General features: G+C 36.6%; 1 protein-coding gene across 1 annotated transcript in view; it reads left to right on the top strand.

The window, feature by feature from the left end:
* Positions 1-14962, top strand: part of GDPD1 (glycerophosphodiester phosphodiesterase domain containing 1) — a 55005-nt gene extending 40043 nt beyond the window's left edge. Inside the window, exons 4-10 of the mRNA XM_074223580.1 lie at positions 839-884; positions 5645-5763; positions 6217-6306; positions 7891-8024; positions 10226-10285; positions 12169-12220; positions 14420-14962. Of these exons, the coding sequence (XP_074079681.1) occupies positions 839-884; positions 5645-5763; positions 6217-6306; positions 7891-8024; positions 10226-10285; positions 12169-12220; positions 14420-14539 (621 nt within the window). The 3' untranslated portion in view covers positions 14540-14962. The remainder of the gene's footprint in view (positions 1-838; positions 885-5644; positions 5764-6216; positions 6307-7890; positions 8025-10225; positions 10286-12168; positions 12221-14419) is intronic.
* Positions 14963-15368: the final 406 nt, after the last annotated feature.

The raw sequence follows: 15368 nt of genomic DNA, 5'->3' as shown, positions 1-15368 counted from the left end.
TAAAATTTATGACTTATATAAATTTTTGAAATGTGCTATAGTATGTAGGAATCAGATTAAACTTTCTATTAATTTTAGTTCTTAAAAAAAATAAACAGCTTTTAATAGTACTTTCAGGTCCTACAATAAATCAGACCATGAGCTGAGGTACAAAATGTATTTAATTGACATAACAGGGTAGCAAACTTATCCCCCTGGGGAATGTCCAGTGGATTTTCCCAACCAAAGAGACCCATGAAAAAGTTTTTATAGTTTGAGGAGGGGAGGGGGAGGGAATAGGTGAGGTAGTAAACTCTGGTCGTGAGAACCCAGTGGTCCTTGGCAATTTGGGCAAGGAAAGACACTTGATTCTGGCAGTTTTGCCTTTCATACAATGAATCCCAATGGAAAGGGGCACAAACACTAGAAATTGACATCCAGCTGGAGCTATGCCCACATCACCCCCCCCCCCCATAAGGCAGTTCCCTGGGTAGGGTTCAGGAAACCAACCTAGTGGTTCAACTCAACCTATTTAGGAGTATAAATGTCTTAATAGAAATGGAAGGGTATTCCTGAAATTCTGACGTTACATTTAAGTGACTGACAAGTAATATTACTTTTGGTATTAATAGTTTCTGTCCTTATTATCAGTTTTTTATCAGTACTCTAGATTGTTTCCTTTAGAATAACATTGTATAACAGAAAAACAGTAGTAATCTTTAGGTAAAATTTTGCTATGTACAAATAAATATCATTTGTTATTAAAGATGTTATATTTTCCTAAATTGCTTTACATTTTATTTGAAAAACCTAGACCAATTTTTTTCCTGAAGCTAATATTATCTTTATTTTTTTAAAGGAACTCCCACCTTACCTTGGCAAATTGGAGGTAACATTTCAAAAAGGTAATATTTTCCACTGTTATTTTAAACACTTGTGTTCTTTTGTGTCTAGAAATAGACAAATATTTGCTTAGTAATGATTCTAGTAATGTAGATGAGAGGTTGTCAGTGGCTTTTGGTGGAGCCTGGTGTATTGTCTGAGTTAACATAGCAGAATTTCTTATTTCTGTAGGGGGAAATTTCCAGTTGTCTAGAATAATTAAGCCCAGAGAGAACAGGGCTATCTAAATTTACCTAGGGATTATTGTACTCATGTGCCAAATTTGTTAATTTATAGGGAGAACCTTAATTGTCAAGTAAGTGGAATTTCAAGTTGACCATTCAATTTATTCTTTTCCCAGTAGGGACGCTTTGGAAAACTAAATTGAGATTGGTGGGGGGAAAAAATCAGTCAACAATCAAATATATATATATATATTAAAACATGTGCTGGGTGCTTGTGAGAGACTTAGAGGATACATGAATCAAACAGTCTATACTCATAAGGAGCTTAGATTCTAATGAGAGAGATTGTGACTACATATAAAATTACAGAATAATATAAATTGAACAAAGAAGTTTATATACAAAGGAATTAAATCTAAGGAACGTTGGAAGGGAGAACTTTGGCAATTGGAGAAATCAGGAAAGGCTTCATGTTGAAGATGATTCCTGAGATGCATCTTTCCCCCATCCTTTCAATAAAAATGTGTATTTATTTTTAAAGTAAATGATGAGGGCGGCTAGGTGGCACAGTGGATAAAGCACCTGGAGTCAGGAGTACCTGGGTTCAAATCCAGTCTCAGATACTTGATAATTACCTATGTGGCCTTGGGCAAGCCGCCTAACTCCATTTGCCTTGCAAAATCCTTAAATAAAATAAAATAAAGTAAATGATGTTGGCAAATACCAATTCAGGTATTCCTGGAAAAGAATAATAGAAACACACTTCAAAACATTTCAGATATAATTATATTAGTGAATGTAGTCACAGAAGACATGTCACAATATATTCTTTATTTTTTGTGTGTGTTCACTTGCACATTAACAATTAAAAAGTGCATAAATTTTCTGTCTCTTCCAGGATCTAAAACTGTGTTTTCCCTTCATGAGTATTTTTTCCCCTCCCTCCTTTGAAATCTGATATTACATTGTGGTTCTTTAATATATTCTGTATTATATTTGAGTATATTTCTTATCCTTGCTCCCCTACTAGAGTATAAATTCTATGAGGAACTGGATAATGTACTATAATATCTCTCAAGTTCTATCATTGTGCTTTCATTTCACATAGTTCATGCTCAAAGCTACATGAATTTGATTAATTAATTGAACTTCCAATATGTAGTTTTTTATACCTTGCTTTTAACATTTGGGGGCCACCAAACAAAAGACATTTGGTAATTATTATCATCCTTAAGTGGAGTGAGATTTTTCCAAATGGTGAACTTTGATTCTTCTGAATTTCTTCCATGAGGGACGTTAACTCACTCCCTCCTGAACCATCCTGAGTTATCTGTGCCTAGTGAGCCCTGGGCTGTTCAATGTGCTTCTTCATCAGAGAAAGTCCAGGGCAGCAGCTCCCTCACATGTTATAGTTGACAGGGCAGGTGGTCATGGCAATTGCATTTGTCCACAGCAAGGATGAAAGGGAGGGAGCGTTTGGAAGTCATACATAATATGAGTGGTATGCACTTTTCTTCCTGGTCAGGAATCCTTTATTAGAGAACCAGTGTCCACCAATGTTGCTCTCTCCTATCCATTTCCCAGTAGTGTCTACCTTAGCTAAAGGCCTATGTGCCAAAGACAGCTGAGCTGAAAGTCTTTGAGCCCTACAAGCACATCCCTAACATAATGAGATAGGGATGGGCAGTTTCAAGTTCCAAAGTTATAGCCTTTATTTCTCTTTAGTCTTGTATTTATTTTTCGTACTTGATAACCAGCTTGATTTTTTCATCAGGAACGTTTGGAAGTCCTCTGTTTCAGTAAAGATCCGTTTCCCCCCTATTGTTTTTGCTCAGTGGGTTATTCTTGACTTTAAATCTTCATCTTTTACCTTTTTGTGGAATACTTGCTCTGTGCTCCTTATTCTTGTGTGATCCTGATTATGGTTCCTCAGAACCTATCTTTCTTTCTAGCAGTATTTTTTTTTTACCAGACTTGAAAGTTCTAGATTTTTGCTAAGAATTATCTATCATTTTGAGACTTCTTCAGGAATAGATTTTCAAGTATATTCTTCTATTTTCTCTTCATTCTTTGGTTCTAAGTAGACCTCTCACCTATATCTTGTCAACTGTTGGGGATACTTTGCCTGAAATCAAGGTAAATTATATTTACATCAGGAGGAACCCTGTCAAAATAGGAAATGAGATTAGTCTTAATTAAACACTTCATGAAGCTTATACTGGCTTAACTTATTTCTTTTATAATTTTATATATTAGTATATCCAAGCTCTTTTTCTTGGTTTTGGTTTTCAGGTAATTCTAAAATGATCGCTCCTTGATCTGTTTTATAGGTTATGTATGATATGAGATGTCTTATATTTTCTTCCTTTTTTACTCCTTTAACTTTACTTTAATACTTCTTGTTTGCCTCATGGAATCATTTGGTAAGTAAGGTTTTGTACTTCTTTTGCCAGGCTATTCTCTTTCCAAGGCTCTTCTCCATGCCCTTACTTTCTTTTCTCAATCATTCTTTTCAGTTTTCAATTTTTATCATTTTTTTCTAGAAACGTATTTGCTTTTAAGGTCAAATTATGTTTTGTTTTGTTTTTTAGACTTTGTAAATGTTTTAGAATAATTTTCCTCTTAAGGATTTTTAATCTTGGGCATTTCTGGGCCTTGTAATAGTTCTTTTTTGCATAAACCTTCATCCAGTCATCTGATCTGGTCAACCTGGAGTTGCTGGCTTAGCTGGGAACTCAATTTGTCATCCCAGGCCTTCTGGGAGACCCCCTTCCCATGCTGCTTTCCTGGTTTAGGAACTGAGTAAGATCTGCTTCAAACAATAGGTTCTGAGTCTACTCTAAATCTATGCTCCAAAACTGCTGGCCTATGCTGGAGGCAGAATCCAACATCATTTTTGATATCTCTGAGCTCTGTGTAGGCTTAGCTCAGTTCTGGGAAGATGCATAGCTATTGCCCTAGGCATGGGGTTCCGTCTAGGATCTACTTCACTGTTTTTGGTTTTTGAGTCTCCATTTTCCTTAGTGTAGACAAATACAAGTAGAACAAATTAAACTTAAAAGTGTGCTCATTTTCCCATTTTCCCAGAGATTAGTTTAATTTTTTCCAGCACATCCCTTCTAAGTCCCACTTGGATATCTCCCTTACTTTTTCCTTGAGATTTAAGATTTTTTTCCCCATTTAAAATGGAGTAGACACTCTTTTTAAATTGATATTTTATTTTTCCAGTTACATGCTATGGTGGTTTTTCAACATTGATTCATTTGCAAATTTATGAGTTACACATTTTTCTTCTACCCTTTCTTCTCTCTTCTCCCCCTCTCCCTTTGGAAGTGAACAATCTGGTAAAAGCTATACATATATGTTTGTGATTAAGCATTTTGTGTAAGCAGAATTAGGACTTAGAGACAAGAAAGAAAATCATGAGATAAGAAGGAAAAATATAAGAAAAGTTTTTAATAAGTGAGCATAATATTTGGAATCTGTGGGGGTTTTTTTGTTTCATTTTCCTCTGGCTGTGGATGGATTTGTCCCTAACAGATTCTTGGATGAGCATTTTCTATAATTTCTGAACCTCTTGTTGAGGACCTTTGTTAACCATAAAGCATAGTATAAATGTCAGTTAGTGTTCTGTAGTTGAGGGCAAAGTGCAGATTTATTAGGGCATTTTATCTAGAGGCTTCCCTCTAATCTGAATTGTTATTGTATGTGAAAGTATATGGCCATTTACAAGATATTCTTTGGTCCTTTATAGTCCTGTTCAATTCTTCATGATTTGGTTTGGGGGTTTTTCTTGGGAAAGATACTGTGTCGTTTCCTTCTTCAGCTCCTATTACAGATGAGGGAAATTTAAGGCAAACAAGTGTTAAAAGACTTGACCTACCCATTGCTAGTTAAGGGTCTGAGACCAACCAGATTTGAACTCAAAGAGGAGTCTTCCTGACTCCAGACTGGCTCTTATCCACTGTTGTCATCTAGCTGCCTTAAGGTTTCTATCGTGCAAGCTATTGTGTACAAACAAGATAAATACACAACCCTGGATAAAATAGGGTTACATCTCAGAGGGAAAGCACTAAGATTGAGGAGGACTGTGAAAGTCTTCTTGCAGGAGATGGGATTTAGCTAAAACCGGAAAAGAAGCCAGAAAATCTAGAAAGTGAAGATGAAGAATGGGGGACTGCCAGGGGAAAAAAAGAATGGGAGTAGGGGACTGTGGGTGGGAGGAGGTAGATGGTAAATAAAATAGGAATTTATTTTTTGTTGGCTGCTTTTTATCTTGTGTCTGGGAGTAGGAATTTGTGGAGTCCTTATCCCAGGGAATGAGGTGCTTCCCTGAAATTCATTGACCTCACCACTTAGCCCTAGGCCCTTCTAAGTGGTGAGGAGAGTTCCTCTAAGTATGTCTGGTAAATTGACCTCTAGGTAGCAAGATAATGGATAGGATTCTAACCAATTAGATACTAGTGTTGTGCTTGATTTTTTTTTTTTTGAGGTGAACTAATTTTCATATAATTAAAGCAGATGAGCTTAAATATACCCTCCATTACTGATCTGTGGGACCACTTGCCATCATATCATTTGGTATAATTTTTTTTCAGGAAGCCAAAGTGAGGGAGAAGACAAACGCATTCCTTTACTGAAGGAAGTTTTTGAGGCCTTTCCTCACACTCCAGTAAACATTGATATCAAAGTTAACAACAATTTGCTGATTAAGAAGGTATCATTTTATTATGATCTTTATAACTTCAACTAGCTATGTTTCATCAGAATTTACAATCCAAATGGAACCAAGATGATCCCTTATATTGATGATATCTTATGGTTCAGGAGTCATTATTGTTTTAAAACCCTTTTATGAGAGAACCTATCTTTAGAATGAGCTTAAAATTAAAGACCTGGCCCTTTGCTATTTAAGTAACTGGCAGATGTCATTTTAACTTTCTACATTTTTTAACTATTTAGGCAAGACTTTGTTTAATTTTTAATTAATTAGAAAAATGAGAAATGTAGATACTTGAGAAGTAACATTGCTTGGTGTTTCAGGTAGTATAATTTTAGATCGCTTGTGTACTCTTAAGGTAGAGCTGGAAATGAAATCTTTTTTTGAAAAAATGACAGTAGCATGAGTGTAATTGGATAAGTTTGTGAGATTTTGATTTTTCAAATGCAGGTTTCAGAGTTGGTAACTCAATATAAACGAGAACATTTGACCGTGTGGGGCAATGCCAAATATGAAATTGTAGAAAAATGTCACAAAGAGGTAAGCTTCCTCTCAAAACCAGAATTATTCACGTCTTCTGTTATTGTACTTATATAAGATTACAGTGAATATTTTTTCCTAGTGGTTCCAAGGCAATTGTTGTTCTGGTCCTCACATAAACAAAAAACCATACCATTGAGAGGACTTAGTGGATCAACAGAGAAAGTGCAAACATTTGCTTAATGGTAGAGGCCTTAAGTTTAGCTAGTGAATCCTTAAGTTCATCTCAGAATTCTTGATATCAGAAATGAATATTTAGTAATAGCATTCTTCTGTTCAAAACCAAGGGAGACCCTGTTTTTTTGAGAACCATTTACTTGTTCATATGTGTCCTTTAGATGTTTGTTTTAATTAGAAATTTTCTGTTCGGACTGAAAGAGAATCCTATTTTAAGCTTTGTAACCTAAGTATTTCTTCCTTCTTTCCTTTACACCCTGTCAAAGTTGAAAAGGCATTTTACCAACTGAATAGTTTCTGGTCAGAAAAAAAAGTGTGTTTGGATATACAAAGTAGAATACAGCTCAGGGGGACTCCCACCACATCATCCCAAATAAAAATACTAAAATATTAAGGATTACAAGTTTGGCAGCCTTGTATGGGAAAGCTAATTTGAAAATCCAGACTTCTTAGAATTCTGTTTAGGCCTTTACTGAGGTGAGAGTGACACAGAACCAATGTGGGACAAACTGGGCATGATGAGTTGGGGGTGGAGGAGAGGGAGTGTCCCCTTCAGTTCATGGAGAAAGAGGGAGAGATTCAGACAGACTGACAGACAGATGGAGAATGCATGCATGCATGCAAGCAGATCTAGCTATAGTTGGACAGTCCCAGATCTTTTATTAAGAGCTAGAAGCCTCTTGTTTGGGGAAATTCTTACTTAAAAAGCCCAGATCTCTAATCTGTCATTTTCAAACATCAACAGTTTTTAGCAACAGTGCCCCCAAACATTTTCAGAGAATGGGAATAATTCCGATTATTTTGCCTAATTCTTCTGACAGACTAGTTATTTACCCTGTGCTTTTTTATTATCTGGCCTCTTGATATAATTGTAAAATAAATTGTCAGCATACTTTGTAATTCAGTTATACATTTTATTCTAATTCACTCAGTAACTTTTTATTGGCAGCCAACAGTGTATACCATGACTTTATAAGCATGCCAATCTTATTACTGCATAATTCTTAATTTTCATGATATTCATATAGTGTTTCAGTTACTTTATGCTTAATAATGTTTGCTAAATTGGACCTTATCCTTGGCACCTGCTGGCCTAGCCATCCTTCATTAAGTAAGACAGGCATGTGGGAGCTTGGGGAATGCTTCTCCCCATAACAGGGCTTCTTCAATAGAAATCTCTAGACCATGTCTGTCAGAAGAAGGCCCCAGTGGCTTGAGTAACCTCAGTATCCCATGGACTAGTCATTCATATGTGTGAATGTTTGCAAGACACTTGTTTATAACCAGAGAATACTTGTGTTAAGCTTTGATATTTATCCTACTGAAATTTTAAGGATTACCTGCTAGGCCTGTTTTGTTTAAGTAGTTTTGAAATAATGCATAATATTATACATGTGTGTTTTGTAGAATTCAGATATCCCCATTCTCTTCAGTCTACAACGTGTTCTGCTCATTCTTGGCCTGTTCTACACTGGCCTCTTGCCCTTTGTGCCCATCTGTGAGCAGTTTTTTGAAATTCCAATGCCTTCTATAACACTGAAGTAAGTGGCACCCTGTTTTTGCTTTTGTGATTAATCATTATAATGACAGGAGAGTTGCAGGTAAAATCCCATAAAAATCAATACCATTGCAAAAGAAAGCTTTGTATACAAACCTATTTCCACATTCTTCTGTGACTTACATTAATATTTTGTTATTTACTTAACCAGTCACAGTAAATTCTTTATAAGTACAAAATGTGCTTAGTGAGGTTCCAGGTTAACAATCATCTTTTTGTGTGTGTTTTTGCTATGTATTTTGTAAGTAGGACAAAAGGGAAAGGAGAAGAAATGCTTTGAATTGAAGCAAAACTACCTTATTCTTGGGAGTCAGAAGACTTGAATTCTGACTGATAACTCATGTTGTGACCCTGGTCAAGTTAAGTCACTTGTCTGTGACTTGATTTCATCAGTCTGTAAAATGTGGATAATAATGTTTGTATTACTCTGTCTGCCTCACAAGATTTTGTGAGCAAAGCATTTTAAAAGCCTTAAAGATTAAAATGAGTTATTATTTTACTAATGTTTACCAAAAAAAGTGATTGTGGGGGGCAGAGGTGGATGTGTTAAAATATAAATTTGGGGTCTTATCCTGCCATCAAGTAGCACCGGCCCCTTCGTTGTTACTCATCCTTTTTCACTTCAAACATCCCAACAGCCTCACCTGAAAAGTTTATCAGACTCTCAAATCACCCACCAAAACAACTACCAAAAAGATCTGGAGCTTGGAGAAAGAAAAGGGTAGGGAAGGTGTGTATGGGATACCTCCCCAAGTCCCCTACTGAATACAAAGCCTTGCTTTTTAAAGAAACAGATTAGCTCTATCTCAAGGTCCTGCAGACTGGGAATGTGATATCTAGCAATGTATTCATTGTAACAATTCACTTGCAACAAAAGAATTTTGAACGATTACAGAATTCATTATGCTGGGATTTTACCTGTATTAAATATTGCATCAACCCCAAAGCAGAAACACAAAAATAACAAATATACTGCTTTTGTGCAGTATTCATTTAAAAATATCAGTGGATGCTGTTGTATTTACTTCCAATTGGTTTCAGTTTTCCAGTTTAGTTTTTGTTTTATTCTCCTTCATTAGCCTTTTTCCTCTTGGAATGCTGCTTCCTTCATGGTGTATTTTTTAAGTTGGCACTTAGACCATAAATTCCCTCTAACCTTCTGCTTCCATGATAGGCTGTTTTCCTTTGGCACAGAAAAAAAATCCTCAATCTTTCAAAAGAGTATTTCTGTCCCTTTAAAAGCAGATGCTAGTGAGATTGGGAATTTTATGTATGTTCATATAGATTCCTTTTTTTCAAGAAGTGATTGTATGTTGAGGGGATTTCCTAGGGCAAGACCCTATATGCTGAATTTCTATATTCACCCTTTATGGTGAATTTGAAATACAGAAGCTCCTAAAGAGGAATCTTAAAACAGTATTTCACTCCAAAAAAGCAAGAGAGCTCCAGCTTGGGCCAGGTGGGTTGAATTGGATAAGAGAAAGTGGAGATTCTGTGGGAGAGAGCCAGCATTGAAAATGCCTGAGAATATTTTAGAAAAACTGGATTCATAGAGAGTTGAGGTGACCTTCTAGAAAGTTCTAAAATGCAAGAACAGCAGTAGGTGGGGGGGGGGGCGGACAGGGGATGAAACCATGATGTGCCCCAAGAGGCAGTTGGCTCAGTTCAGGCAACTTTGGTTTGGAAGGTGGCATGTTTGTTTTTAGCCACTAGAAGAGCATTCAAAGAGTGAAAGAGAAAGCTTATCCTAGGCTTAATGGTGGAAATAATGAGATAAACTAGCAAGAAAAGGAATCCCAAAGAGTCATACTGAAAAAGAAAATAACAGAAAGTACCAGTATTAATTCTATCAAGTTGATAGAATAAACTTGCCCTTGTTGGAATAAAGACCTGAATTGTGCTGGATTACATTTAATCATTTAAGAGAGAAAGGTACTAACAAAAAAAGAAAATGTGGAAAGGATAAGAACAGTCTGAATAAAAAATCTTTCCCCTCCCCATCTATTTACTCTTGGGCTCTGGCAACAGAAGGTAAACTTGAAATCCCAGTATTAATTGTAACTTTAGAGACTGACTCCTGGGAGCAGAGATAAGGGATGGGGAAAAGAGGGATGTGGAGGCTGTTTAGTATATTGGGACATTGCTGTGTTGTTAATTTGTAGCTTCACTTCTATTTTTCCTTAGGCTGAAGGATCCACAGAGCATATCAAGAAGTCAAAAATTTCTCATCTGGCTGGCTGACAGGTAAAATTTTTAATTTTTGTTGATTTTTTCCCTTAAGGAATTTTTTCTCTATGATGTTATCAGTAATTAACAAAAACTAACATTATATAATATACAGAGAGTAGGGGAGGATTAGATAAGAAACTTAGCTTTTTTTAACTTTTAAAAAAATATGTAGTTTAACTTTAACAAGGAAATAATAAATTTGCCCCATGTGGTTCTGACCCCTTTTGGACTGGCTTTTTTTTTAAATAGGAGAACTTCTATCTCCAAGACATCATAGATCTTCCCTACCCTCCCAGTAGTTTCTGACTTTTTTTGTATGTTCATTTAAATACGGTTTTACCTTTTAAGTAAATAATATTTGATATTTTTTCAATTACTTGTAAAGATAGTTTTCAACATTTGCTTTTTATAAGATTTTGAATTTCAAATTTTTTCTCTTTCTTCTCCCCACCTCCCTGAGATGATAAGCAATCAGATATAGGTTATACATATGCAATCATATAAAACCTTTCTATATTTTGTACAAGAAAACTCAAATAAGAGGAAAAAGAATGAAAGAAAGTAAAAAAGTAATTTTGCTTGTCTGAATCCAAACAATATTAGTTCTTTGGAGGTGGATAGTAATCTTCATTATTAGTCCTTTGAAATTTGCTTGAATCATTGATTCACAATTGTTCATCAAATAATATTGCTGTTATTGTATACAACATTCTGCTAGTTCTATTCTCTTCACTATGCTTCAGTTCATTTAAGTCTTTTCAGGATTTCCTGAAATCAACCCGCTTGTCATTTCTTAAAGCACAATAATAGATGTTTATAATTATATACCACAGCTTATTTAGCCATTTCCCCAATTGACAGGCATTCCTTTAATTTCTAATTCTTAGCCACCACAAAAAGAAAAAAACTCAAACAGGTATAAATATTTTTATACAAATACCTTCTTTCTTTCCTATTTTTGGATTTTGTGGGATATACACCTAGCAGTAGTAGAGCTGGGTCAAAAGGGTATGTATAGTTTTATAGTCCCACATACGCAAAGTTCAAATTACTCTCCAGAATGGTTGGATTGGTTTACAGCTCCACCAATAGTGCATTGGTGTCCCAGTTTTCCCACATCCCCTCCAACAACCCATCATTTTCCTTTTTTGTCATATTAGCCAATTGTGATATGTGAGATGGAACCTCAGAGTTTTTTAACTTTCAGAGAAGTCCTTTTCTAGGATAACTTGGTTTTACAAAACTCCGATTTTATCTTTGGTTCTTGAAGTAGATGGATGGTCTTATGGTCCAATAGTTTATCAGTTTGATGGTCAAATATTATTGACAGTTGTTGTACTCATTTAAATATGATGCATCTTACTTCCTCTCATTGTGGTTGGCCTTGAAATCCAGGTGCATGCTTTCTAATAAAGAAAGTTTCTAATGTTAAGAACACATGTGATATTCTAATTCACTTGTAAATTGGTCATGTTTAGAATTGAGACCCCATTTTGAAACTCAGTGGAGGAAGGGTCACAGTAGACCACAGAGGCCCATTTGGTCCATAACGTAGGTGAATTGAATACAAATTGTGCATACACCCTAATTCATAATTTCTTTTCTGTGGGGAAACCAGTAAGAAGGGGGATTGGTTTTCTGCTGCCTCTTTTAGGCTGGCAGGAAGAGCTAGATTGGGAGGTTCCAGGCTTGGAAACCTCCAGCTTGGGGCAAAGAGATCTTTGTGACCCTCTCTGTGCCCTGGAGCCAGGTCAGGTCTGAGGGCAGGCTCTCCTTTGTCTCCCCTATGGATCCTCATAGTGTTGCTCAGAAGATTAGGTTCACTAACCTCATGCCCTTGCTGAGCAACAGTTGTGCTGGTTAAGCTGACCACCTAAAGGCTGTTTTTCTCTTTATAGGTTGCTAATGAGGAAAGCCTTATTTGACCACCTCACTGCCCGAGGCATTCAGGTATATATCTGGGAAATTTGCTTTCTAATCATGATCATTTTTATTTAAACTTTTAGTGAGGGACAGAAACTTTAGACTGATTTGGCTTCTGGATCAATTAATTATTAAAACGCCAGGTTTTTGGGACTAATTTTGGGACTAAGAAATGCCTCCCTGCAAGGAGTTTATAATCCATAATGAACACAAATACCTATGATATAAAGGAATATGTGCTCACTTCTTTATAATTGCTACTTTATTTTGATCCTCACATCAGCCCTGAGAGGTAACCAAATGAGGAAACTGAGGCAAGGGTTTGAGTGATTTACCCAGGATGACACAGTAAAAGTCTGAAGCCAGATTTAAAACAATGATTACGGAGAGGGGAAACTTACAGGGAAGGCTTTGTGGAGGAGGCTGACACAAGAGCTAGGTCTTGAAGGATGATTTCAGCATGTGGCTGTGCAGACTGGCTGAAGCTGGGCAAGTTGTCTGTCTTTTGGGTGATCCAGACAACACTCTTAAGACTCTTTAAGCTGTAAAACAGTTGTATTCCAGGCCCAGTTTCTAAGTCTGGGAAGACAAATTCAAGAAGAAAAACAGGCAAGACCCAGGGCTCAAGATGCTTACATTTCATCTAGTAAGGGAAAACCACAAATAAAAGGAAACTGAAGGCAGGGGCAGGGTCGGGGTGGAAGGCAAAGACAGAATCTGGGGCAGAACTATACAAGAGGTTTGTAATGCAGCCTAGAGGGCCCAGGTCCTCCTTGAATGAAGGAAGGCATGATTGACAGAAGTGCCAAGTGATTAACTGTATAGGAGAACTAGTCAAAGATAATTCCCAACTTTTGAATAATGGTTGAGTTAGGAGAAGAGTGCTATTGCCAACAGAAATAAAGGAAGTTAGGAAGGGTGGGACAGAACTTAGAAGATGATAGTTTCATTTTTATTTTATGGTTAAAATGTTTGAGGGACATTTGGTTGGGAATTCTAAACTGGAATTCAGGGAAAGGATCAATTCTAAAGCTAGAGATTGAGAAATTATTCAGTTAGGGATCACATGAGATTCCCAGTCACACCTAGGTGAAGAATGAGGAAGCAGAAGATAGAGAAGTTAGAGAAGGAGAGGTCAGAATACCAGGGAGGAGAGAGGGAGGGAACTGGAAGGGAGAGAATGTGGGGGGAGAGGAGAAGAAAGGAGAATGTCATGGTAGCCAAGGGAGGAGGAAACTTGTGGGATCACAATGATCAGCAGTGTCAGATGCTAAAGAAATCCAGGAAGTTGAAAATGGAAAAGAGGCCATTGGATTTGGCGAGTAAGAGATTATTGGTGGTGGGGTGGCTAGGTGGCCCAGTGTATAGAGCACCGGCCCTGGAGTCAGGAGTACCTGAGTTCAAATCTGGCCTCAAAAATTACCTAGCAGTGTGGCCTTGGGCAAGCTGTTTAACCCCATTGCCTTGTAAGAACCTAAAAAGAAAGAAAAGAGAGGTTATTGGTGGTCCTGAAGAGACTGAACTGATGTCTGTAAGGGAGAGAATGGGGGCGAGGTGGTGGGAGAAGTTAAAGAGTAAATTGCATGGTGAGGAGGTCGTTCTCAACTCCCTCCTACTCTCCATGACCCCATTTATGGCTTTGGTTTGCCATTTCCTCTTCCAGCTCATTTTATAGACAAGGAAACTGAGGCAAACAGGTTAAGTGACTTGCCCAGGGTCACACAGCTAGTGTCAGGATCACATTTGAACTCCAGACCCAGCACACTATGCACTGTGGCGCCACCTAGCTGTCTAGTAGAGGAGTAGAAGCAGAGTTTTTTTAGAAACCTAGCAGTGAAGGGGAAAGAGATAATGATTCGGAGAAACAAGATTAAGTTTTGTTTGTTTTCCACCCCTGCCCCTGTCTTTGATGCTGCTAGGTGTTCTACCTTCAGTGGAAATTTATTTTGGAATGTGGGGGGGAATTGGAAACAGGATGTATTATCTGAAATTAAATTTTTCACATATATAAAGGTGGGAATGGCCAAGTTGGAGGGGGAGTCTTAATCTTTGACACACACAGCCCCCACCCCTCCACTGATAAATGAGATCAAGCTTGGATTTTTCTGAATGGTTGATACATTCTATAATATATACAAATGCATTGTTAGTTCAGTGATTAAATGCTATTATTTGAAAGCAAAAATACTCTTGTTTTTACATTTTTGCTTATTCTTCTACTTATAGGTATATGTTTGGGTACTAAATGAAGAGCATGAATACAAAAAAGCTTTTGATTTGGGAGCAACGGGAGTGATGACAGACTATCCAACAAAGCTTAAGGAATTTTTACATAATTATGCATAAGTCAACATAAAAAAGGCATTTGAAGACAACGAAGGAATATTTTTTCAGCATCACATAAATAAGCCAGAATTGTAAAAGATGTAATCAGTTGAATTTCATTACCTCATTTTTAAGCCTGTTCACAATGTAGAAACTATAATGTATATTTATTTTAAAGTATATTCCAGATTTTATGTTTGTACATGGTTTGTTTAGAAAAAGTTAACATTGATTGGAATAGGGCAGATAAAAGATGAATAGTGGATGAAGATTTCTGTATTCTGTCTATTTTGGATCAAGATTTCTGTATTCTATCTATTGCAAGCCATTTGCAAGTCAAACACTAACACTAATAGACTGGGTAAAACCCAGAACTTTGAAGGATCTTGACATTCACCAGATTGAGATGAGTTAATCAGTAAAACTAAATTATTGAGAAACTGCCACTATCCTTAAATTGGCTCTTTATTTCTGTACATATTGCTAACCTGCATAATGAAAAAGAAATCATTAGAAGAAGCAGTTAAAAAAAACCAAACCAAACCAAAAAAACAATGATAATTTTTCTTTGGTTACTGTTATATACTTTTGTTAATAAGAATGTTAGACTCATCTTTGAAGTCATTTGGGGGGTGTGTTTGTGTATGTACATATGTGTACATATGTACTTAAATATGTATGTGCTAACATACCATCTTACCACCATACATACTATGGCTAACTTTGTTTTCATTGTAAACATTGCAAAATAGACTTGTAGGTCATAATTGAGACCAGAGCTTTAAGAGATAGAAGATTGCAATTTGTGACAAGGCCTAATTGTATTTTGTGGGCCTGTTTCTGGATGTAC

The sequence above is a fragment of the Macrotis lagotis genome, chromosome 2, assembly GCF_037893015.1.
Source record: "Macrotis lagotis isolate mMagLag1 chromosome 2, bilby.v1.9.chrom.fasta, whole genome shotgun sequence".
Taxonomy (NCBI): Eukaryota; Metazoa; Chordata; class Mammalia; order Peramelemorphia; family Peramelidae; genus Macrotis; species Macrotis lagotis.
This window is presented reverse-complemented; position numbering and strand designations above follow the sequence as displayed.